The sequence below is a fragment of the Neofelis nebulosa genome, chromosome X (assembly GCF_028018385.1).
Source record: "Neofelis nebulosa isolate mNeoNeb1 chromosome X, mNeoNeb1.pri, whole genome shotgun sequence".
NCBI classification, from domain to species: Eukaryota; Metazoa; Chordata; class Mammalia; order Carnivora; family Felidae; genus Neofelis; species Neofelis nebulosa.
Window position 1 is genome coordinate 88,374,393 of NC_080800.1, and position 25,757 is coordinate 88,400,149.

The 25,757-nt window shown below is 41.7% G+C and overlaps 2 protein-coding genes across 5 annotated transcripts; one reads left to right on the top strand and one right to left on the bottom strand.

Annotated features, from left to right (window-relative positions):
* The first annotated feature begins 887 nt into the window (after window positions 1-887).
* LOC131502253 (NACHT, LRR and PYD domains-containing protein 12-like) lies at window positions 888-24,192 on the top strand. 3 transcript variants are annotated; one of them, XR_009256986.1, is made up of 9 exons: window positions 888-2,435; window positions 5,026-5,115; window positions 13,241-13,411; window positions 15,589-15,768; window positions 16,447-16,617; window positions 16,715-16,885; window positions 17,187-17,350; window positions 17,471-17,641; window positions 22,116-24,192. XR_009256986.1 is itself a non-coding variant. In XM_058712931.1 (8 exons), exons 1-7 carry the CDS (start codon window positions 1,072-1,074, stop codon window positions 17,305-17,307), a joined length of 2,268 nt encoding a protein of 755 aa, XP_058568914.1. In that variant the 5' UTR covers window positions 888-1,071; the 3' UTR covers window positions 17,308-17,350; window positions 22,116-24,192. The 3 variants fall into 3 exon arrangements, 2 of the variants coding, with proteins under 2 accessions (XP_058568914.1, XP_058568915.1); XM_058712931.1 differs by lacking the exon at window positions 17,471-17,641; XM_058712932.1 differs by lacking the exons at window positions 17,187-17,350; window positions 17,471-17,641; window positions 22,116-24,192 and having other exon boundaries at window positions 16,551-16,617; window positions 16,715-16,828.
* On the bottom strand, window positions 8,414-10,332 carry TEX13B (testis expressed 13B). Of its 2 annotated transcripts, none has more exons than XM_058712934.1 (3): window positions 10,277-10,332; window positions 9,284-9,729; window positions 8,414-9,139 (listed from the first exon to the last, which is right to left on the bottom strand). In XM_058712934.1, the coding sequence occupies exons 2-3, from the start codon at window positions 9,695-9,697 to the stop codon at window positions 8,447-8,449; spliced, it is 1,107 nt and encodes a 368-aa protein (XP_058568917.1). In that variant the 5' UTR covers window positions 9,698-9,729; window positions 10,277-10,332; the 3' UTR covers window positions 8,414-8,446. The 2 variants fall into 2 exon arrangements, with proteins under 2 accessions (XP_058568917.1, XP_058568916.1); XM_058712933.1 differs by having other exon boundaries at window positions 9,242-9,729.
* Window positions 24,193-25,757: the final 1,565 nt, after the last annotated feature.

Consider the following 25,757-nt stretch of genomic DNA (forward strand, 5'->3'; position numbering starts at 1 on the left):
GGTAAGGTTTTGGATTTTATATGAAGTGCAATGAAAAGCTTTTGAAAGGTTTCAGGTATGGTAGTCACATGATGTAATTGATATTTTTAGAAGATCATGTTGGCTGCTGTGTGGAGAGGAGCCATAGATAAGCTAGAGTAGATGAATAGTAGGAGTCTATTTCTTTCTTTCTCCAGGAAAGAGTTAGTAGTACCTTGTATTTGGTTGGTATTTGAGAATGTAGTGATAAATAAGTGGATTGAAAGCTTATGATAGGCCTTGTTAATTGATTGGATGTGGAGGATTCAAGGGGAAAAAAGAAATAAAGAATGGCTCCTAATATTTTTCTGGGCAACTGGGTGACATCATTTAATTGAGATGACATGCCTGCAGAGGGGTTTTTTTTTTGGGGGGGGGGGAGGGCACCCACACAGAAATCCAGAGCTCAGGTTTAGACATGTAAAATAAGATGTCCAAGTGGAGATGGTGATATTAGTTATAGCTGTTGTTTTGTATTGTTGTCTAGGATTCTGTGATTACTAACTCTTGGTGTCACCTCATTAGATTCCCGGGAAATATTTAGAAAACATCTGAAAGAAAAATACCTAAACATAGGAGTCCATAAATGTTATCATCATGGCAATCATATAGAGTCATGGCTGCTTCTTATAAAAGAACATGGTATATGGGGCACCTGGGTGGCTCAGTCGGTTGAGTGTCCAACTTCGGCTCAGGTCATGATCTCACAGCTCGTGAGTTCGAGCCCCGCGTCGGGCTCTGTGCTGACAGCTCAGAGCCTGGAGCCTGTTTCAGATTCTGTGTCTCCCTCTCTCTCTGCCCCTAACCCACTTGCATTCTGTCTCTGTCAAAAATAAATAAACATTGAAAAAATTAAAAAAAAAAAGAGAACATGGTATATCAGAAAAGACACCGTGTGGGATTCCTCAACAAGATAATTTTATTGATATGGGACATGTATTTGATCCTGCTGAAGAGGGCTGCAGCTCATCCCAAACTGTGGTGCTTCAGGGATGTGCTGGGATTGGGAAAACAGCTGTGGTGCACAAGTTCATGTTTGACTGAGCAGCAGGAATGGTTACTCCAGGAAGGTTTGACTATCTCATCTATGTAAACTGCAGAGAAATAAGCCATATTGCTAACCTTAGTGCTGCTGACCTGATCACTAACACTTTTCAAGATATAGATGGACCAATTCTGGATGTTATTCTTGTGTATCCAGAGAAGCTTCTTTTCATACTTGATGGATTTCCTGAGCTCCAGCATCCTGTAGGTAACCTGGAAGAGGATCTTAGTGCTAACCCCCAGGAGCAGAAACCAGTAGAGACCCTCTTACATAGTTTTGTGAGGAAAAAACTGTTCCCTGAATCCTCCCTGCTGATAACTGCCCGGCCTGCAACCATGAAGAAGCTCTACTCTCTGTTAAAACAAACTATCCAGGCCGAGATGATTTGGTTTACAAATGCTGAAAAGAGAGCATATTTCTTGAGTCAGTTTTCAGGTGCTAATGCAGCAATGAGAGTCTTTTATGAGCTGCGACAAAATCAAAGCCTTGACATTATGTCCTCTCTTTCCATCATCTCCTGGATGATCTGCAGTGTCCTGCAGTCACAGGAAGATGGTGACAGGAGTCTTATGAGGTCACTTCAGACCATGACTGATGTGTATCTGTTTTACTTTTCCAAGTGCCTCAAAACCCTTACAGGTATCTCAGTGTGGAAGGGACAAAGTTGTCTGTGGGGCCTTTGCTCTTTGGCTGCAGAGGGACTACAGAACCAACAGGTCCTATTTGAAGTCCGTGACCTCAGGAGACATGGGATAGGGGTATATGATATCAATTGCACTTTTCTAAATTACTTTTTGAAAAAATCTGAAGGAAGTGTCAATGTCTACACTTTCCTTCACTTCAGTTTCCAAGAGTTCTTGACTGCTGTGTTCTATGCCCTAAAGAATGACGGCAGCTGGATGTTTTTTGATCAAGTGGGGAAAACGTGGCAAGAAATATTCCAACAATATGGGAAAGGGTTTTCATCATTAACGATACAGTTCTTGTTTGGCCTCTTACGTAAAGGAAAGGGAAAGGCTGTGGAAACTACTTTTGGAAGAAAAGTCTCCCCAGGACTTCGAGAGGAATTATTGAAATGGACTGAGAAAGAAATAAAGGATAAATATTCTATGTTACAGATTGAGCCAATGGACTTATTTAATTGTTTGTATGAGATTCAGGAAGAAGAATATGCAGAAAAGATAATTGGTGATTTACAATCAATTATATTGTTTCAACCTATCTACACAAAAATGGACATTCTGGCTATGTCATTCTGTGTAAAAAGCAGTCACAGTCATCTGTCAGTGTCTCTGAAGTGTCAGCACCTAATTGGATTTGAGGAGGAAGAGCAAGTCTCTGCATTCATGATACCAGTCTTTACACTTAATCAGTGAGTATATTAATGTATTTTCTCCAATGTTTTGGCCTTCATAAATCATGGGCTTTCTTGTTTATTTCAAGTATTCAGGCACATGATCATTTCTGGTATTGTCAATAAATAAAATGAATCATCTCCACTTTCCATATTTTATGTCAATCAACCCAGTAAGGATTTATTCAATATATATCACATATTGGACACTAGACTAGGTAGACACTAAGGGAAGGTTAACAATTCTGAGCACTTATTATGTATTAGGCACTGTGCTAGCCACTGTGTGTGTGTGTGTGTGTGTGTGTGTGTGTGTGTATTAGTCTTCACTGTTACCTTGTGAATGTACTTTATAATTATAAAAGTGTTATGAGCATGTAAGTCATCAAGATTATCATTGAGGACTCTACTATTTTGGTGTTGATGACTGCTATTCTGGAAAAGGTGGTAAACTTAACATTGAATTGGTTATCACTCTCTTCTACATATACTTCATCACTGAGGCCTCAGAGAGCCTCAGGTTAGTAAGGGGCAGAATTGTACTCCTGCATATATTGCTGTGAATCTTGGGCTTTTTCTACCAGGCTTCCACCTTCACAAAGGGTTCAAAGAAGCTTAGGTAAACCACTTATTTCATACAGATTCTATATATTGCAAAATACAGTTCTATTGACTTATTGACCTGTGTTATCTAGAAAATGCCACTGGTCGTAAGTCCGTTCTCAATACTTGGGTTAAGATGGACATTGCCACTCCTTTAGTTGTATGACCAGCTGAGAGGTAGGGGACCTTGAGAAGAAGAGAGTGGGCAGAAGGCTCTACTTAGGAAGTGTTAACCCGAGTCTTTTCTCTGATAGTTATATTTCCTCAGTGGGAGTAGCATAGAGGTAGAAATGAGTATGGGGTAGGTGTGTTTGAAGGAAGTGGGGAGGGGAAGGGAAGTGCAGCAAGGGTGTTTGGGACTAGAGTGGAAGGAGTAGGAGAGGTTACATGGACTTGGAATTACCAAGGACCTTGGCTACAATGTCTTGATAAATTCAAGACCACTTCAACTGTATATTATAAAGTAAAATGATGGATAAATGCATTGAGAACTTTTAAACACTGATGGAAACAAAAAGAGGCTTCTGGTTCATTCTAGATTTCCAGAAAAGCAGCCTTAAATGGAGTCCCTACCCCAGCCCTATTGCCTTTATCAGGGGGCTTAAACTTTCACAAGCATGTTGACAGAGAGTTCACTATTGTACTGTTTTAGGTTTATTTTGTTGTTCAAGTGTAATTAACATACAGTGTTATATTAATTTCAGGTGTACTATATAGTGATTCAGTGATACTGTACATTTCTCAGTGCTTGTCAAGATAAGTGTGCTCTTCATCCCCTTTATTTATTTCACACAACTCCACCCACCTCCCCTCTGGCAACCACCAATTTGTTCTCTGTATTTAAAAGTCTGTTTATTTTTTGTCTCTCTTTTTTTTGTTCATTTGTTTTGTTTCTTTTTTTTTTTAATTTTTTTTTAACATTTATTTATTTTTGAGGCAGAGAGACAGAGCATGAACAGGGGAGGGGCAGAGAGAGAGGGAGACACAGAATCTGAAACAGGCTCCAGGCTCGGAGCTGTCAGCACAGAGCCCCACGCGGGGCTCGAACTCACGGACCGTGAGATCATGACCTGAGCTGAAGTTGGACGCTTAACCGACCGAGCCACCCAGGCGCCCCTGTTTTGTTTCTTAAATTCCACATATGAGTGAAATCATGTGATATTTGTCTTTCTTGGACTAATTTCTTTCACTTAGCATTATACCTTCTAGATCCATCTATGTTGTTGCAAAAGGCAAGATTTTATTCTTTTTTTATGGTGGAGTAATATTCCATTGTGTATGTATGTATATATATACATACATATATATATGTATTGTTTGTATATATATAAATACACATACACACACATACATACACACACACCACATCTTTATCCATTCATCTATTGATCTACACTTGAGTTGCTTTCATAATATGTCCATTGTAAATAATGCTGCAATAACCATAGGGGTGCATATATATTACCAAATTAGTGTTTTTGTTTTCTTTGGGTATTCCTCAAAAAATTAAACACAGAATTATGTTTAACATATGAATATTTGAACTTTTATAGTTCAAAACATATGAACTTTTCTAGTTTTTAATGATTAATTATTTTATTAGTACTGACAACCAAAATATAGTTATAGTGTAGATAGCTTGGGCAACTCAACTTCTCTGAGCCATCTGCAAAACGATGATTATGATATCCATCATTGTGTTAGGGACCAGATAAGATAATTTTATATGTAAAGTGCTTACCTTGGTGCCTGGCACACAGTAACATGGCTTGGGCTTTGAAGTCAGACAGATCTGAGTGCTGACCTCCATTCTATTCCTACCTATGTGACCTTAGGCAAATATCTTAACTTTTTTGTGCCTTAATTTCCTTCTCTGCAAAATGGGACTTTGGAAGAAGTAAATGAATACTAGTATGGTAAACAGAAGCCAAAGTAAGCCTTTTACTTAAAATTTTGTTCTTAACTGTCTTGTTTTAAATTATTTTTGCTTTCTCATCTTTTTTAGGTCCTTCAAGCTATGCAATTTGCCAGTGTCTCGGCTACACTTGCTCTGCCAAGCACTACATAATCCATGCTGTAAAATCAAAGACCTGAAGTAAGTTTAACTTTGCTTTAAATACTTAGGTATTTGTAAGGTAGAAACTGGATTGCTAGAAATTGTACCCCCAGGTGATGGGACCTGCAAACAAAATATAACTAGTGCTCAGCTTCTCCATAGCAGAACAGCAAATGATAAGATATGCTACAAACCTAGAAGGGGTAGAGAGTCAGGCACAGATCCCTGTCAGCCCCTCCAGCCTCTGTCCCTTTTGTATATGCTATTTTTGCTGTAGGGAGTGGATGGAAGTCTATAACATCTAAGAGATCTGTGTCTGTGCCCCTCCTGGACCTACCCTCTTCTCCTTCCAGATCCTGCTGTCCTCTTCCTTGGTTTTCTTTCAGTTGGGTCCTGTCCCACTCCATGCAGCTCAGTGATCTTTTCCTCTCCCTCCATGCCTCACCTCCATCCCCTGCTGTTATTCCCCAAAGTGCCATTGCTCAGCAACTCCCCACCCACCACGCTGACTTCCATTCCGTGCTCACTCTCAGGTATCTTGTCTCCTTCAGTCCACATCTCAAGCACACAGGCACGAGCTCCCTTGTTTCTAAACCTCTCACCACACAGATCAGTGTCTGTTCTCCTTCCTTCCCTCCTGTCCTAGAGGAAGAGGTGGCCTTTCCAAACCTCCCCAAGCAAGTAAATTCACTTTTTAATTTTTAATTTTTAAGCATTTAATTATTTCACTTTACACAACACAGAAGTATATAAAGATATAAAAGCCCTCCCCCCCTACTGTCCCATACCCCACCCCACCTTATACCCCAACATCCCCACTCCTGCTTACCATGCCCTGTTACCTCCCTAGGTAACACCTTGTTTGCTAAATATCTTTCCAGACCTTTTTTTCTATGCCTTTTCAAACATCAATGTGTAACATAAGGCACAAATAAACCTATAATATATATATATATATATATATATATATATATATATATATCTCCTGCATATGCAGTTACAGAGCTTGGAGGGTTTTGTTTCACACACACACACACAAAACTGGCCGTCATATTTTATTTTTTATTGAATAGTACAATGGACATGCCTCCCAATGTGGTAAGCAGGGTCTCTCTCTTGTTTGTTGTATGTTTTCAAGCTTTCTTCAGTTGTCTCCTTCCCCGTGGTTCAAGTTTCTCCCATATTAAAAGGAACCCTCTCTCAACCATGTACCCCACTCCTTCCCTTTACTGCTAGGAGTTCTTGAAGAGCCCCCCTTCCTCAATTCCCATTTACTCCTCAGTCCTTGTGGTTTGGGTTCTACCCCTCCCTGGCCCAGATCTGTTCAAAGATCGAAATAATACCAAATCCAATGAATACTTTTCAGTTCCTACTTTAGGGCCTCCCCTGCAGCCCTGGGCACTCTGAGAATGCTCTCCTTGCATCTCTCTTCCCACTGTCATGACTACTCCTAAGGACCTTGTCACCTCTATGGTTCCCAGCCAGTGGCAGTTTCACCCTCCAGTGGACATGTGGCAATACCTGGAGACATTTTTGCTTGTCACAACTTGGGGAGTGGGTGCTACTGACCTCTAATGTGTAGAGGCCAGGGATTCTGTCAAACATCCCGCAGTGTACTAGACAGCCCCCTGCAACAAAGAATTATTCAACCTCAAGTGTGAGGAGTGCTGAGGCTGGAAAACTCTGTCCTAGAAGAATATAAACAAGCCCAAAGATATTCCTGAAAATGCAGGTTAGGGATGTTGCCCCCAATCCTGATGGTTGTCCACACCTGCCCCAATAGGAGACAGCCCAAAGGCCTATCCAGGAGCTATGGTGATGAACCAGGGCCATTATAGCTTCAGGCTCTATGTCTGTAGTCCCTGGGTGATGTCCAGGGCTCCTCCAGTTTTCTTACTCTGGTCCAGGTGTGACACCTCACGATCCTTCTACCTGTGGGCTAATCCATACATTTAGTCTCCCTCAACACCACTTAGAATCATGAGAAAGGAAACACAAACCATCCTCTCCCCTTCTCTTTTCCCAGCTTACCCCCTCCCTCTAGACATTGATTTTCCATTGGGATATGTTTTATTTCATTTATGAATTCACTGAGACCTTTGTAACCAGATCCCCCCTCCCACTATTATTCTGGCAGTGGGTTTGGGGAGAGAATTGCTCAGGATAGCACCACACTTTGGTCCATAAACTAGACCAGCAAACCCTCTGGGCACTATCATTTGCTGACTCACCTCCTTGGAAGTGGTAGGGGTTCCCTGTTCAGATCTGTCTGTCCCCAGTTCTGCCACTGGGGACTGGGGAAGATTCTCATGTTTCGGGGCTATACAGCCATAGCAGTTGTCTGCATCTGGTGCTGGTGTCCTCTGTATGCAGTCCTGAGGGATTTCATCTTAGGGGTGGCAAATATCTGCTGTGTTGTAAGCCCAGGGTTAACCCCAGGCCTTTTTTGATGGTTTCTCATGATATAACTTGATCAGAACACGAACAAGCTTCCTGTCCAGTTCATTCCGGGAGACTCTTGGGATATAGGAATCCTCACTACCTGTAGCTCTCTGATACTCCTCCCCAGCCAGTGTTGACATTTTTCTTGGATGATCTGTGGCTTGTGACTGCTCTTCTTGGTGCCAATTTCTGACTTGGAAATAATCTGGTTACCCAGATCAGGAACCCACTCAACTTAACTTAAAGAAAAGGGTATCTGTGTGGATTGGATTTTCATGCAGCATAACTGTAGAAAGACCACCACTGTCTCCATCTCTAGGGTTACAGGATCAACTCCTGTGCTTTCTCTATGCCTTATCTGCTCCCTGGGACCTCATTCTAGTATCCTCTAAGACACTTGGCTTCTATAAAGCACACAGTTCTGACAGCCGGGGCCAGTCCTTGGCTGTGGCCTCGGCATTCATGACTCTGACCTTGGCCCCGACTCCAAATAACCCACTGCTTCCTTGCCCAACACCACTCTATGAAATCTGCCTCTCTGTTCGAGAACCTGTTTGGCTAAGGATGGGTCAGATGTCCGCTCCTCCCATCATATACAGCCTAGGTGGGGAGATGGGTGGATTGTCATATACATGGCTGCTCATGTCCACTAGATACTAGGGCTTAGGAGGAAGAACAAAAGCTACGGTGCTTCTGGGGTATGGAACACTAATGCTCTGGAACACAAAGGGGGTCATCAAAACATGTCTCTCCCTGTCAATCTACACCTTCTCCACTTCCCACCCCACCTCCCTCCCATTCCCTTAGCCCCATTCTCCCACTTATCCCCTTCCCCACTCCACTGAGTCCCCTCCCTCACCTTTCCCCCATCCCTCAAAAATTGATTTTCCACTGGTATAGGTTTCTGTTCTATTTGACATTTCTTAATTTATTGAGGGCTTTGCAGCCAGATTCCCCTCCCACAGCGGAAGCAAATGTCCCTCCTTGAAAAATTCACAGCTTTACACCAAGGGCAGTCCCAATCCCCAGGTCTGCGAAATATGGGAGGTCTTCTATGATGATAGGGATCAGAGTCTCTCCTGTCTCTTTGGGATTCTTGAGGGTCTTTTCCCTGGGACCCCACATTAGACCTCACACTAACCTCAGAGGGCCTCCAGTGGGGAGATGTCTGAACTGGAGTTCCTACGGTGAATGGTGTTGCTGGTGGGACTGGTGTGGGCGCAGGTGGGAAGGGGGAAAAGGGACAGGCGTAGGAGTATGTGAATGAGGCAGGGAGCTGGACAGGAAGGGGTGATGGTGTGACTGTGGCCCTAGGCTTGATGGTCCCAGAGAAATAAAACATGGCTGTTTCCACTGACTTAATATCTCCCTTCCTCTGCCCACTGGTGGTGTAATTTTTCCGCTCCACAGCTCCAAGCAGGTGCATGAGGCCTCCACCTGGCTCCTTTGCAGCTTCTGCCCCTTCTGCATTCTTCTGTCCTCTTCTTCCTCTTCCTGCAGTGCCAATAGAAGCAGTAGAAGTGGCAGCAACTCCCGCCTCCTCTACCTTACCTGCTCCTTCTGTCCTAGTGGCCAGGCCTGGCTCCTCTGAGACCTGGACCTGCTTCTGCAGAGACTGCAGCTGTTGGGAGAAAAGTGGGCAGTGTTGAGACCCATTCTGGGGGTGGTGAGGGGATGGGGCAGGGAGATAGGGCAGGGATCAAGCAGAGATAATCTTTAAGACCTGGAGGAGCTTCCACTTCAGGAAATCCCGTTCTGTCTGCACCTCTTCCAGGTTGGCCTGGGCCATCTGTAGCTGGAAGGCTGCCTCTTTGTGTTCCATCTCCTGCTGTGTAGTGAACTCCTTTAGGTCTGAGGCCAAGGTCTGTGCAGCGGTCTTATGCAGTTTGGCAAAGTCATGCAGACAGTGTACCCTGTGCTTGTGTAACTGGCCCTGCCTGCGGGCAAAGCGCACACCTAGGGCCAGGCTGCTCCAGGCACAGGCCTCTTTGGCCTCACTGGACACTGTGCTGTCTTCCAGGATGGCCCTGAGTTTGTCCTCCACCTCCTCCCAGGGCAAGGATGTATTCTCCAGGTAGAACTCCGGGCCTTTTGTGTGCCCAGCCATCTTCTCATTGATGAAGGTTACCACTTTGCTGTGCTGGAACCCACCACTGGGGTCGTCGGGTTTCAAGGCCATGATGACTGAGAACCTTAGGGGTTTGGCTGGCCCTGCAGAAACGAACAAACCAGTTGTCCCGTAGACCCCCCTTGCCCCTCTCCCCTTGTCCCCCTTCCCCTCCATCTTTATCCCCCTTCCCCTCCTCCCGTCCGGCCTTGCCCCCCTCCTCCCCCCGTCCTGCCCTCTTGCCCCCCCCCGCCCCTATATCCCCCCCCACCTCCTCTGTCCCACCCCCTCATCCTACCCGCTTCCCTGACCCGCCACCTCGTCCCTACCCCACCCCACTTCCCCATCCCGCTGCCCCCCCCCGTCCTGCCCCCTTATCCCCCCTGCCCCCATCCCACCCCCTCCCCCATCCTGCCACATTGTCCCCACACACCCACTGCACCTCCGCCTCCCTCGTCTGGTCCCCTTGTCCCCCTTTCTCCAGTCCTGCCCTCTCGTCCCCTCCCCCACCCAGCGTTTCCAACCATCTGTTTGCCCTGCCCCTCCTCCCTCAGACCCTCTGAAAGGTCCACTGACTGGTTTGCCCCACCCTAGTACACCTCCAGCCGGGGCCAGATGGGGTGCAGACTAACCATACCTAACCATACCTACCTAATAAGCCCAAGCAAGAGGGTACTTTTCCCTCCAAGGGCTTGAGAAAAAGGAAGTCTTAGGGCCAATTCTGGAATCTTTTACTCTGGGACTGTTCCATCTTCCAGTGATAGTGGGGGTGGGAGGGAATGTGAGAGGAAGGTTCTGTCCCAACTCCAGGACATAAGAGGACCTGCTATATTGTTGAAAGTCCTTGAAAGCCGGAAATAGCAGGAGTGGTCAGAAAAGACTTAGAATCAAGAACATAAAGGACTTGTAATCAAATACAAGAAGTTATGCGCACCCCACCATAATGCTTTGTCCCATACCAGGGGGCCCATCCCTCCTAGAGATGGAATTTTCTAGAACAAGAGGCAGCCCCAATCCCCCATGGGCCTCCTGAATGCCTTGGAGGAAGAAGGTGGAGCTAGGGAACAGCTTCATTGCCCACTGGCCCAGCACTGAATACTGTAGTGACCCTAAATGGTCATAAATCTTGGCCACTTCACCCCCAAACCATGTCTTGAATCTGTCCACCTTTGCTGCCCCCACCATCCTAGGTCAGCTACCCCTACCCTATTTCTTCCCTGGACTGAAGCCCTCTGATATCTGGTCTGTCTCCTGCTTCCTGGCATTAGAGGGATATGACCATCTCACTTTAAATCTCCACTGACTTTCCGAAGACTTCTGGATAAATCAGACAGACTTCAGGTTTAGTCCTACTTTGCCACTTACTATATGACTTGCTGCTGTAAATGAATCTTAGTTTCTATCAATGGGCCTACTGCAAGGACAAATGACAGAGTACATTGTAAACTTGATGTAATTTCTTCTATGATCACATTTTTGTAAAATAAAATCTGTGTGTGTGTCTGTATGTTTCTATGATCTTGGAAAAAGGAGTAAGAGGGTATATACCAGACTCTTAACATTGGTTATCTCTGGGAGGTGGAATTGGAGAGGAGGTTTGGAAAAAGTTTTTATCTTTTTAAAAAAAAATTTTTAACGTTTATTCGTTTTTGAGAGAAAGGCAGTGTGAGCAGGGGAGGGGCCGAGAGAGAGCGAGACACAGAATCAAAGCAGGCTCCAGGCTCTGAGCTGTCAGCACAGAGCCTGATGTGGGGCTTGGACCCATGAACCAGGAGATCATGACCTGAGCCAAAGTCGGATGCTTAACTGACTGAGCCACCCAGGTGCCCCAAAAAAGTTTTTATCTTTTTAAAATACATATTCCTATGATTTCACTTGTTACAAATAACATATGTATGCATGCATTAAAAATCTGGAAATTCGTGTACCAAAATTTTAACAGTGGTTATTTTGGGGTGATAGGAATATAGTACTTAAAAAAACTTTATTCTTTACGTTTTTCTCTATCATAGAAATTGTTTATAGTAAGCATATATCATGTTTTTATATTTTTAACTACTCTTTGATAACTTATGATCATTGTAAATACATTTTAAATACCTATAAAGTAAATGTCTCCCTGTAATCTCACCCTTTCCCAACCTAGAAGATAACCACTGTTAATAATTTGATATATATGTGTGTGTGTGTGTGTATATATATATATATATACATATGTATCCTTCTAGTCTTTTATTTTTTTAATGTTTATTTACTTTTGAGAGAGAGACAGAGTGTGAGTGGGGGAGGAGCAGAGAGAGAGGGAGACACAGAATCTGAAGCAGGCTCTAGGCTCTGAGCTGTCAGCACAGAGCCCGATACGGGGCTTGAACCCACGAACTGTGAGATCATGACCTGAGCTGAAATTGGACGCTTACCGACTGAGCCACCCAGGCGCCCCTGTCCTTCTAGTCTTTTAAAATAGGCCATAGCAAATACAATTGACCCTTGAACAACAGGGAGTTTGAACTGTGGAGGTCCACTTATATGTGGATTTTTTTTTAAATAAATTCAGAGCGGTACTATAAATGTATTTTCTCTTATGATTTTCTTAGTAACATTTTCTTTTATCTAGTTTACTTTATTGTAAGAATATAGTATGTAATATATATAACATACAAATACACGTTAATTGATTATTGTTAAGGTTTCTGGTCAATAGTAGGCTATTAGTAGTTAAGTTTTGGGGGAGTCAAAAGTTGTAGGTGGATTTTCAACTCTGTGGAGGTTGAAGCCCCTAATCCCCTGAGTTGTTCAAGGGTCAGCTGTAATTGGAAGTTTCTCAAACAAAACATCCTCTGTCTTGTCTCTGGCCTTTCCATCTCTTGGCCTTTGCACTGGCTGCTCCATGAGTGAATTGTCCCTCAGCTCCTCCTCTTCCTCCTGCTTCCATTCTCTTCATCCAGCTGTTCAATTTCTCTTCCCCTTTCACAACAGCACTCAAGTATTTATTTTTTTATAAATATTTCTTGATCCTCCAAGCCCCACCCCAAGCTAGGTTGAATTGTACTACCTTTCTGTGTCCCCATGATACCTTACACATACCACTTGAAGTACTTTTCACACTGTATCCATGATTTTCTAATTTTTTCCCCCCATTTTCCCACATCCTTGAAGGCCAAGTTGGGGTCTTAATTATTTTTGTGTTTTTAGCATTTGGCACAGTGGTAAGCACCCAATAAATTGTTGAGTGGATTGAAAAAATTCATTACATCAGTAAGGTACAAACAGGTACCTTTAAGGGGAGTCCTATTTTCTTTCTTCTCTGAAATGTCTTTTTCTCCACACAGACTGATTTTCTGCCACCTCACAGCTTCTTGTGGTAGGGACCTCTCTTTAGTATTTGAAACTAACCAGTATTTGACAGATTTGGAATTTGTAAAAAATACCCTGGAAGATTCAGGAACGAGGCTTCTGTGTGAATGATTAAAGCAGCCAAACTGTGTCTTACAGACATTGAGATAACTGACAGCAGGAGATTTTGTTTTCTCTGTTCATATAATTTTTTGTCAATTTCTGTTTGCATGTGGGGAGAGCATGAACAAGATGATGAGGTCATTCTTCTTTTCTCTGAAGGTTGTACCGATGCCTTATATCTCCTGCTTCTTGTGGGGCACTAGCAGCTGTTCTCAGCACCAGTCAGTGGCTCACTGATCTGGAATTTAGGGAAACAAAACTGGAAGCTTCAGCTCTGAAATTCCTCTGTGAAGGCTTAAAAGATCCAAATTGCAAATTACAGAAGCTCAAGTAAGTTGTAACTGTTAGTTTCCTTACTGCAAGAAAAAAAAATTTAAATATGCAACTCAAAATGGACATTTTGTGATCAAAACATTTCAAAGAGTCATGGAGAGGAAGAATAAAAAGTGACAGTCCCTAAAATTGTTTCTATGCAACAAGTTTAGGAAGAGAATTTTCATTGTAAGTAACAATAACATCAATGACTATAATAATAACCCACACTTATTGAACAGTTACTTTGTGCTAACCATTGTGCTGAGTGCTTTGTATCCATTATTTCCTTTAATTATTATCCCCATTTTAGCAGATGAGGAACTGGAGACCTAAGATCACAAGACTAAATAACATGGTAAAGGCACAATTCAAAACCGACATGTGTTTGACTTCAAAGTCCATGGTAATGATTTTAGTATATAATTTATCATATACATGTTAGGGTTCTCTAGAGAAACAGAACAAATAAGATATATACAAAATATGCAGTTGACTCTTGAACAATATGGAGGTTGGGGGGCCGCTCCTACCCCGCCAGTTGAAAATCCACATAGAACTTTTGACCTTCCAAAAACTTAACTACAAATAGCTTACTGTTGACTGGAAGCCTTATTGATAGCATGAACAGCCAACTAACACATTCTGTATATATTTATTATATGCTGTATTAAAATAAAGTAAGCTAAGGAGAGAAAATGTTAAGAAAATCATAAAAGAAAAATACATTTACAGTACTATACTGTATTTATCAAAAAGTCATGTTTAAGTGAACTTGTGCAGTTCAAACCTGTGTTGTTCAAGGGTCAACTGTATAGAGAGATTTATTCTAAGGAATTGGCTCATGTGGATTATGGTGGCTGTCAAGTTCAATATCTACAAAGTAGGTCAGTAGGCTAGAGATACAAGGAGGAGCCAATGTTGCAGCTTAAGTCTGAAGGCATTCTCCTGGGAGAATTCTGTCTTCTTCTCAAGGAGGTCAGTCTTTTTCTAGAAAACCTTTCAACTGATTAGATGAGGCCCATCCAAATTATGGAGGGTAAATTACTTTACTCAAAGTATACTGATTTCAATATTAATCTCATATAAAAAGGACCTTTCCAAATACATCTAGAATAATGTTTCACCAAATGTCTGGACATATGACCCAGCCAACTTGAGGCATAAAATTAACTATCATAATATATATGTGGGTTTTTTAAGGCAAAACCTCTTTAGCATTGAAGCTTTAAAAAATCCACTTTAAAACTTTTTTTTTCTGGCAGAATGCCTCTATTTAAAATTTCTAAATTGGGGAGATACAGACATGTGTACTTATAAGCCCTCCTTCAAAGCTAAGGTTGGAACCTGGTAACTCAAGAGAAAATTGAGGACTCAAAAATTGTAGTGCATATCATAGAAATTTTTTTAAATGATGGAAGAAAAAGTTGATGGGAAATAGTTCAAGAAATTGAACTACTTAATATGGAGAAACAAAGATTTAGAAGACAGGAAGGTTGGTAAAAACCACTCTTCATCCCAAACAAGGAATATCATGTAGAGGATAATGATGGGCTGGGTCTCTGTAAGGATGGAAAATTAATTAATAATGGATTTAAAATTTTTTTATGTTTCTTTATTTTTGAGAGAGAGACAGACAGAATGTGAGCAGGGGAGAGGCAAAGAGAGAAGGAGACACAGAATCCAAAGCAGGCTCCAGGGCCCCAGCTGTCAGCACAGAGCCTGACACAGGGCTCGAACCCACGAGCCATGAAATCATGACCTGAGCCAATGTTGGATGCTTAACTGACTGAGCCACTCGGGCACCCCGATAATGGACTTTTAGATAAGAGGGAAGATCTTTTGACTATGAAGCTTATTAAGGATATTATAGTACTTCCCCCTGGGATTTGAGAGAAACTATAAGATAGAATTATAAATTCATGCAGGGAGTTAAAATAAGATTAGGTTGCCTTGATATTTCCTCCCAATACTTTTTTTTGAGGGGCAGTCAACACTTACTGAATTCCTACTGGGGGACACAGTATTGTGGGAGCAAGGTATAACTCTTTCCTCTGGAGGTTGTGACATACTCAAGGTTGGCAGTCTTGTATGGGTGGGCGTTTATTTTCTCTGCTCATGAGGTATTGTGGCAGGGGGTGAGTAGGATGGTAAAGCAGCCAATTTTATCTCTGTTCATCTTTCTTTCTCTCAAGGTTGTGTGCTAGCTTTCCCCCTGAAAGCTCAGAGGTTGTTTGCAACTATCTTGCCTCTGTTCTCATTTGCAATCCAAACCTCACTGAGCTTGACCTGAGTGAAAATCCCCTGGGGGATACAGGGGTGAAGTATCTTTGTGAAGGTCTCAGACATTCCAACTGTAAAGTGGAGAAACTAGAGTAAGTTTCTTAGAACTGTCTGGTAGCATCTTATGACTATTGAATTTGTCAAGTGCCTGCTGTGTGCCAAGATCTATGCTTGGTGCTTGGCAGAAGTTATTTCATCTATTTCACTCTTTCCAATAACCTTAAGAAATGGATTTTTATCTCCATTGTACAGATGAGGAAATTGAAGATCACAGGGAAAAGTGACTTGTCCAAAGTCACAGCACTCAAAAGTGGTATAGTCAGGATGTGACTCCAAAATCTGTCTCCAAATCTCATGCTCTTTCCATTATATTACCATCTTGCATGCTTACAGGAATGCCACTACTTAAATATTAATTCTATAAAGAACACCTACTATGCACCCAACACTGGACTAGATGTAGGTAGTTTTGTCAGAAGGACAAGTGACAAGGCTGCCCTTAAGGGCACACAGATATGAAACAATTGGAGAACAACACAGTTCATTCAATATGTAATGAAGTGCCCAACACTGTGGAATCATTTAGAAATGCTAGATGAGCCCAGGGAAAGGTAGGAGGTCCCTATGAGCTGGAGACTTCAGGAGGAGTCTTTGTGAAGGAGCTGCACTAGGAGCTGGAACTTGAAGGATGGCTAGAACTTAGTTAAATGGGGAGGCTAGGAAAAGCTAAATGCAGCAGTGGCTGATTTTTCTTCTTTTTCTCTTGGTAGCTTGAGCACATGTTACCTAACAGATGCTAGCTGTATGGAGCTCTCTTCTTTCTTGCAAGTGAGTCAGACTTTAAAAGAGTTCTTTGTGTTCGCCAATACCCTAGGGGACATAGGAGTACAGCATCTCTGTGAAGGTCTGCAGCATGCACAGGGTATAATCGAGAGTCTTGTGTAAGTGTCTACTTATCCTTGTTCTCATGGGCCTTGGCATTTGAAGTTCAGTGGGACTCTATGGTTAACAGCCACCTTGGTATCCCCATTCCTCCAGGCTTTCCCAGTGTTCCCTTTCTGCGGCTTGTTGTGAGTCCCTCGCCCAAGTCCTGAGCTCCACCCGGAGCCTGACAAAGCTGCTTCTAATTAATAACAAAATTGAAGATTGGGGACTGAAATGGCTGTGCAAAGGATTAAAACAGCCTGACTGTCAGTTAAAGGATCTGGCGTAAGTATCATGGACTATAGCCACAGGCTGAGTTTCCTGATGTTTCAGCAACTCTTAAAATTGAGTATTTTTTTGGCCTGGTGATTGAATCTCCAAGGAAGCAATAATTGAAGATCCAAATAATTCAGGGGGAATAAATGTTCCTCTACTCCACAATCTCTGCTTGGACCTGGCCCAGGGGATTTTTTTTTACAAGACACTCTGAGTTTCTAATGTGTTTTTCCAGTGGGCAAATAGAATTTCTAAAGTGACTCAGTGCAGATGAAATGATGCCAGCCTTCTCTACCTTACTTCCCGGCAGACTGTGGACCTGCCACCTGACTGGAGAGTGTTGTCAGGATTTGTGCAATGCACTCTACACCAATGAGTACCTGAGAGACCTTGACCTCAGTGATAATGCCTTAGGGGATGAGGGTATGTAGGTGCTGTGCTGAAACACCCCTCCTGTAAACTACAGACCTTGTGGTAAGTGCACAGGGACCCTTTATTCACCAGGCTCTTGTTCCAGGCTATATATGAAATGGAGGGTCTTTTTGGAACTTGGGGTAAAACTGATTTCTTCCTCGAATCCCTAATCCTCCTTAGGTTAGCAGAATGTCATCTCACAGATGCGTGCTGTGGAGCCCTTGCCTCTGTCCTCAACAGAAATAAGAACCTAACACTTCTAGACCTAAGTGGAAATGACCTCAAGGATTTTGGAGTGCAAATGCTGTGTGATGCACTGATTCAGCCATTATGTAAACTACAAACATTCTAGTAAGTTAATGTGGTGGGAGAAGTGGGAGGGAGGGGGTCAAGGCAGACATGTTAGGTTTGATCATAGGCTACTGCAGTGGGGAAAGAAGAACTGAGAGCAAGCCATGCTGAGGCAAAATATCAAAGGAAGTGAAATTACCAGTAGGCCTCCTCTTTGGACACGGGGCCAAAGAGAGAGGCAGAGAACAGGCAGCACTGGATCTCACTGCTAAAAAAAGCAGCATGGTGTAGGAAAAAGAGTATCAGATCTAGATTCTTTTAGGTCTGGCTTAAATACTAGGTTTAGCATCTACTAGCTACATACCCCTGGTTACTTAAACTCCCTGCACTTAAGTATCCTTGTCTGTAAAATGGAGCTAATACTAATACTTGACTATCTGGTGTTGACATGGGGATTGAATGAAGTGAAACATGAATTATAAATGCACCCAGTACAACCTTTGGCACATAGATGGTGCTCCATAAATGTTAGATTCTTTCCCTTTTCTCTTCTAATACTTGCTAGAGGTCTTAATGTTTACATTTGAGAGTCTTCAAGACTCAAGGAAATGAAGCTATAATGATGCAATGATAGGAAGTAGAGGTCTTGACCCTTTCTGGTCAATGTCCATCTGCCAGCTCAGCAGGCTGGCATTGACACACAAAGTCATTCTTAATTAGGATACAGCTATGCTGTGTTGGCAGCTAACCAGTGACCAAATGGCCATTCATTTCTGGAATTCAGAACTGGAACACATAATGGAAAATAAAGGCCGAGTGCAAAAATTCCACATTCAAGGCCAATTTGATGGATTGAAGTATAAATGCAAACAACATAAAGGCCTGATTACAAGTATGGCTGAAACAGAAGCTGGTTCTCTACTAGCAAAGTGAAGTATGTTAGTTTCAAAGGCTTGAAAGTGTGGTGATTACTGCCCAGAAAGGGGGAGTTACTCACAACATGATAAGCATCAGGGATTTAGGGACCTTCATGGTGTCTTTCTCAAAAGAAATAACTGCAGCCTATATTGTTAGCAGGTTGGAATAAGCTTAATGACCAATCCTAATGTTTCTTTAAATATTGAGTAATTTAATGTGGTAGCATTCTATATTGTGTATGCTTCAGCAATGATCCTAAGTGACAGCAAGGAGAATTTTTTTTTGTTGTGATGGCATGCCATTATTTGCTTTTTTATTGTAAATTGTTATGCTGTTTCCTGTATCTCTTGTTCTTTGCCTTTTAACCAATGTGCTTCCATTGTGTTTTCAGGCCAGCCTTCAAACCTTTATAACTTGTCAATCAAGAAGTTGACAACAGTGTGCAATAATAGCTCAGAATACAAAACAAAGGACACACACACACACACAGAATAGACACCATTCACTGACCTCAAATCAGTTTTGAATGTTAGAGTATATATAAAACAAACAACACTGAAATTAATAGAAATATATAGTTATCCACGTAAGGTGAGAGGAAACTATGGATGATTTAATGCTGTGGTAGGATAGAGATGGAGTAAATCCAGGAGAGCCTTCTAAAAGGGGGAAATTCCGCTGGAAATTGCAAAGGCTGGAGGAAAAAGGTTATTTTCTAAGAGCTACTTGAGTGTGAGGCTTATTCCTCATTGTATTCTCCCCCTGCCCCAATAAAAAGTTACTGGCTCATTGCTTTGCATATAGTAAATACATACAGAAGATCAATTAGTAATTTAGAGCATCTAAAGGCAAAGAGACAGTTAATGATATATCCAATAAAGACTATGTGTCTAGACATTCAAAAGGTCAAGGAATAAAAGAGATTGTGGCCTCAGAGGACAGAGCTCACCTTCATTCATTCTACCAGTACTTGCTGAATATGTGCCATGTACTAGGCAAGTGTGCCAGGTGCTAGGAGACAAGAGTGAATAAGACAGGAGACATGATCTGTGCTCTTCAGGGGCCAGTGGGCTTAGTGGTAGAGACAGGCACATAAACTGAATAATGCAATAAGAGGATCGTAAGGTCTTGAGGGAGTCATGGCAGGAGACAACCCACCCAGTCCAAGATGGGCAGGGAAAACTTCTTGGAGGAAGGACCACCTGAGTTAAGTTTCAGGACTATTGCCAAGAGAAATAGTGGTAAGGATGGAGAAGGGTAGTCCAAGCTCAGGAGATGCATGAGCAAGGTAGCCAGACAATAAGTAGTACAGTTTATGGTACTTGATAGGGAAATGGGTGGGAAATATCCAAGGAGTTTGCTATTTCTGGAGCATAAAGTACAAAGCAGAATGTGTCAAGAAGTGAGACTGAGGGGGTAGGTAAGGCCTGTATGCCATATGTGATTAGTAAGACCTGTTAGCAGAATTCTGGGTACAAATTGAGCCCTTGCTCTCTCTCTCTCTCTCTCTCTCTCTCTCTCCCTATCTCTGATACTCTAGCAGTGGTACATTTTGAGGCCTCTCCTCATGTTTCCAAAATTGGTCCCCAAAGTAAAGCTAGTTTTGCTTCCAAAGTTGGTTGAAGAATCAGTCCACTGCTGCTGCTGTTTCTCACTGCCATAGGGGGCTGATCCTAAGAACTGAATCTAACCAGTCCCACAGAAGTTTGGTTACTAGACTGTGATGCCCTGGCTGGTCTGGATCCCTGCTAGCCATGCAGTGCCATTATACTTGGGTTTTAAGGCTACAGATATATTAGTTCAAACCCAAACATACAGCCATTGTTCTCTAAAGTACTGTATATGTCAGGGTGAGGTGAGCTCCAGAGGAGCTCCTGGAATCAGCCACAGATGATCAGCCACAGATACAGATATATATATATATATACACACACACACACACATAATATATATATATATATATATATATATATATATATATATATATATATATATATAAAACCTGCCCTTGCCCCACAAAGACATAGGCCCCTGAGTTGAGTCAGGGGACCCACTTAAACCTTCTTTCTTCAAGATAATCTTATTTTATGGGCTGTGGTGCCTTTCACTGGCACTGGGTCTTGGATAAAGGCCCCTAGCTCACCCTGGTATGTGTTCCTAATTCTAAATTTGGAAAGAAGGGGTAGATAATAACTGGTCTCTTAACTCCCAGAAGACCTCTGGGCTTCCTAAGCATATTGGCCTACCTCTTGCCCAACAGTGAGCTCTATACATCAAGAGGTAAGGCAACTTTTGCTAAGTCAGTAAAAAAAAAATTCGGAAGGTCTTCTTACACTTCTGTGGCATTAAATATCTACTTACTATACAATTTCATAATTAGCATGGTTACTCATTTCACTTTGCTAAAGATTAGCTTCTATCCATTAAAACTGAAATCTTTACCTCACTACACACTTGAAAGAGCTGTACCTTCTTTTGTAGTCAATGGGTTTTAATCAGGGACACACATATGGAGTTTGCACTGTGGGAAGTTTTCTAGTAGGTAGGCAGTTGGATATAGGAGTGTGCCTTGGAGATGATAGATGAAGCCATGGCAATGGATGAGATCCTCTGGGGAGAGTGAGAAGAGAAGAACCTCTGAGGAACATCTCTGGGGAATTAGCCCTGGGAAATACCAACTTTTTAAGAAGTGGGTATGGGAAAGAAAACCCGTGGAGTAAACCAGGAGAGAAATGGTGTCCTGGAAGCTATGGGAAAAGTGAATTTCAAGGAAGAAGTGCTCAACAGTATCAAATGCAGCAGAGAGGTTCAAGAGGACGTGTACTGAAACATATATCCATTGGATTTAGTAATTTGGAGGCCAGAGGCGACTTTCTCAAGGGCTGGTTTAGTGGCATGGTGGGGCCAGAAACCAGACTGCAGTGACTTGAGGATAGGAAGTAAGGAGGGGAGAAGGAGCAGAGACTAATCTTTCAAGAAGTTTGTGAAAAGGAGGGGCACCTGGGTGGCTTAGTTAAGTGTCCAACTTTGGCTCACGTCATGATCTCATAGTCTGTGGGTTCAAGCCCTGTGTTGGACTCTGTGCTGATAGCTTGAAGCCTGGAGCCTGCTTTGGATTCTGTGTCTCCCTCTCTCTCTGCCCCTCCCCGAACTTGTGTTCTCTCTCTCTCTCAAAAAAATAAACATTAAAATTTTTTTTTAAAAGTTTGTGAAAAGGAGAAGAGATGTAGGGATATAGCTGGGAGGACTGGTGGAACTGCAGGGAGGAGGGAGAGAGTTGGTCTTTTCCTTTTCTGGCTCGTTGAGGATAGGCAATTCTGTAGTCTGAGTGAAAGGAGCCCATAGAGAGGGAGAGGTTCCATATACAGGAGAAGGAACTAATGGACTCATGCAATGGGGCCTTGGACAAAGTCAGAGAGGGACAAGAGTGAGGGTCCAAGAGGAAGTTTTCTCAAGGAAAGGAGCTAAGGCTAAGGGAAGCAGTTGATGTGGGTGAAGTAACTCAGTGGTGGTGCTATGGAACAAGTGGAATGGGAATCTTACCTTTGTGGATAGGAAAGCTACTGAAGGCATCTGCTGGCTTGACTTGACACAAGATTCTTTTCATTTTTCATAGCGTTGACACGGATCATTTACATGAAGAAACGTTCAGAAAGATGGAAGCTTTAAAAATGAGCAAGCCTGGAATCACCTGGTAGTTTCCAAGGAAAGCCCCTGAATCAGCTGCATATAGACTCCCTCGATCTGCCACCATCTTTAACAGTTGTGCAATATTCTTGTTCTAAACCTGTTAACCATTGCCAAGGACCCGGGTGTGAAACAAACAGCAGTGATTTCTATTTCTTACATAGAATCATCCACTAAGTAGGTGTGAAAGGCAGAGGCACTTTAGTTCAAATGTCTTCAGCAATAATACCTTACATTCATATGTTGTATTATAATGTTTACTATGTTCTCACAGAAACCCTCAAAAGTGGGAAGATGAGGCTCAGATAGGCTGTGACTAGCTCTAGGTCACACAGCTCATTAGTGAGAGAATTGGGACTGGAATCTAGCCAGGTTTTACAATACCCAGACCAGACAGAGAAACAATAGAAAAAGAATGTGAAGGAGTCAACTTAAAGAAACAAGATACTTGAAATGATTAAAGGGCAAGAGAGTATACAAACATATATCTTATGGTGCTGATTTTAAGTAAAACTAATTCACAAAGGAAAGAGAGGAATGAGTTCCATTAATAGGGAAAGGCTTCATGGAGATACAACTTGATGTGGGCCTTGAGAATGAGCAGGATTGAGATGGGGGGAGATACATAGGCCAGTGGCTGTAAGACTGCAGGCAACAGGGCTGTGTTTGTGAGCTGCTCGCCAAAAGCGCCTAGGGAGAGAAAAATGTTTGCATTAGAGTTTCCTGAGCTGTGGCAGTATCTACATTCTAGCTGAGGGTGTTCTCTAGTTTCCAGGCTCAACTCCTTTTCTGAACTTCTAATACCCCATGTGTTTGTTCTTATTCATGGACTCCTATGGCTGACTCACTCCTCATCCGTGACAACAAATTGCATGGCCTAGCATGGATCCTACACAACCCCATGTTTCTCTCTGCCTAGCTTCTACAAAACACCAGATGAGACAAGTAGAGGAAGGGAATGCCAGGCAAAGAAAATAGCACAAAGTCCATGATATAGGAGTTAATGTGGTATGGGATGGGCAGAAAAGTAGGCTGACCCAATTAGATACACAGGTGTCTCTGGAAGCTACTTGACTAGCTGTGTGACCCTGAACAAGTCAACTTGGATTCTAATAGTTTCTAGTTTCTCATCTGTAAAATGGGGATAACTTCACATTAACCTTATATGGCTGTTGTTCCTGACATGGTGCTGACCCACAGTAGGTACTATAATGGTAGCTATTTGTATGAGTGTGTAAATGTGATACAACTCAGCTGTGTAGTCTTTGAGCTCCCAGATTTTCCTGCTGTGTAGTCAGTGTTAACTGTGCATTTGAACTAAATGTGTGTGCTGGAGACAGTAAATCTAGTGGGGGAAGAGACACATAGTGGGAAGTTACTGCCCGCTAGAGGTCTAGCTGCTCCATGTCCTCGTCCATCATCATATATTGTTCCTTGCTGCCCTGGGAGATGGTAACTTTCGGTCCGGAGACCACATCTGGCCTGAGATGGTCAAAACAGCACTTTGTTTCCAGTTTTCTTAAGTTCTTTCCTTTTAGTTATTTAAGACATTTATTGACAATTATTATGTGCCAGGTTTTGTGCTAAGTATTGGCTTTATAGAGATGAATATGCCTTTCCCTGTGCACATCCCCCTCCATCTTCTCTGACTTCCCTGGTCCCTCTGTCAGTCTGGTAAAAATCTGATAAAACTCAGTCACAGTAAGAACTCAGAGATATAATGTTGAATGAAAGATTGCAGAACTCTGTGTGTGGGTCTTTGTGTGTGTGTCCCATTTGTGTATAAAAGGATAAATACACATGTATGTGTATGTGTCCAGAATATGTGTGGGAGAATATATACAGGAAATTGCCAATAGGAGTTATCTCTGTTAAGAGGAATTTGGCAAAGAGGGGCCATTTTTATCTATAGCCCTTTGTTCTACTTGATGTTTTTACCATGTGCATGTATTAATTTTATAATTAATAAACTTGATGTTAAAAATAAAACTCATTTATACTGAGGAGTTATTTTTCTTCTTTTAAACATGACAGTTGAGAAGAAAATATAGGGCAGACATTTATAAGCATGACAAAAACCCAAAGGAAAAGAATGAAAGATTTGATAAAATTGAAATTAAAAATACTTTTATGAGAAAAATACATAAATAAAAGACCAGTGATAAACTGCAAGAACCTATTTGGCATACATATAAAGACAAGGCTAATGTCCATAATATAAATAACAAATCAGCATGAAAAACAAAATGTGAAGGACTCCTACTTCCAGCAATGATGAAGTAACAATGAATGGACTCATCTTCCCACATTAACAACTCAAAAAATGGGCAAAATATATGAAATAGCAGTTTTCAGACATTGGTGGAGTTGAGAAAAATAAAAAACAAATAACTAGGTGGTAGTTTTAAGCAGAACCATATCAATAAATATATTAATGGTCTCACAGCAACCCAATTAAAAGACTGAGATTGGTAGAATAGAAAATTAGAAAAAAACCTCAACTATATGTTGCCTGTAGGAAACCCACTTTAAGTATAAAAACACAAGTAGGTTAAACATAAAAGACAGGGAAAAATACACCATGTTAACATTGATTTTAAAAAAGCTGGCGTGAGTATATTATTAGAGAAAGCAGATTGCAAAACAACGAATATTACCAGAAATACAGAGGACTATTTTATAATAATAACGTAGTTAATTCATCATAAGGGCATAACAGTCCTAAAAATACTTGCACCTAAACAACACATTCAAAATACATGAAACAAAAACTGAGCAAGGAGAAATAGACAAATCCACAATTTTAGTCAGAGACTTCAACATCCTTCTCAATAACTGATAAACCAAGGAGATAGAAAATAAGCAAGAATATATAGATGATTTGAACAACACAAATAATAAATATGACCTAGTTGACACCTAAGCAACACTCAACCCAACAACAGAAAATGTGTTCTTTACAAATGCACATTGACTATTTACCAAGATAGACCAGATCTCGGTCATACAACAAGTCTCAATAAAGTTAAAGGATTCAAGTCATACAAAATATGTTCTCTGACCACAATGGAGGTAAATTAAAAATCCGTAAAAGAAAGATATATAGAAAATTCTCTGAATGTTTGGAAAATAAATAACACACTTCTCAATAATCTATGGCTCAAGAGTAAGTCTCAAGGAAAATTAAGTATTTTAAACAGTGAAATGAAAACAGGAGACAAATTTGTGGGAAATAGCTAGCACAGTGCTTAGAGGGACATTTAGAGCACTAAACAGCTATATTAGAAAAGAAAGATCTTAAATCAATGACCTCAGCTTTCACAATAAGAAACTAGAAAAAGATCAAGTTTAATTCAAAGCAAGCAGAATAAAGGAAAACAGCATACATACTTACTGTATTATCCCATTTTAATAAAATTCTAGAAAATTCAAAGTATTCTATAATAGCAGATTAGTGGTTACCTAGCAACGGATTTGAAGAGAGGAAGGGATGCATTATAAAGGGGCACAAAATATTTGGGGGTTATGGATATGCTCATTATCTTGTTTCTGGTGGTGATTTTAATCAAAA

Bases quoted from the DNA above. Each gene is read 5' to 3' on its own strand.
- LOC131502253 (XM_058712931.1), top strand. From the start codon at position 1,072: ATGGTTACTCCAGGAAGGTTTGACTATCTCATCTATGTAAACTGCAGA. The intron at 13,412-15,588 runs GTAAGTTGTAAC...CTTTCTCTCAAG, and splicing joins TGCAAATTACAGAAGCTCAA to GTTGTGTGCTAGCTTTCCCC. The intron at 16,886-17,186 runs GTAAGTATCATG...ACTTCCCGGCAG, and splicing joins TGTCAGTTAAAGGATCTGGC to ACTGTGGACCTGCCACCTGA.
- TEX13B (XM_058712933.1), bottom strand. From the start codon at position 9,697: ATGGCCTTGAAACCCGACGACCCCAGTGGTGGGTTCCAGCACAGCAAA. The intron at 9,140-9,241 runs GTCTTAAAGATT...TTCTCCCAACAG, and splicing joins TGAAGTGGAAGCTCCTCCAG to CTGCAGTCTCTGCAGAAGCA.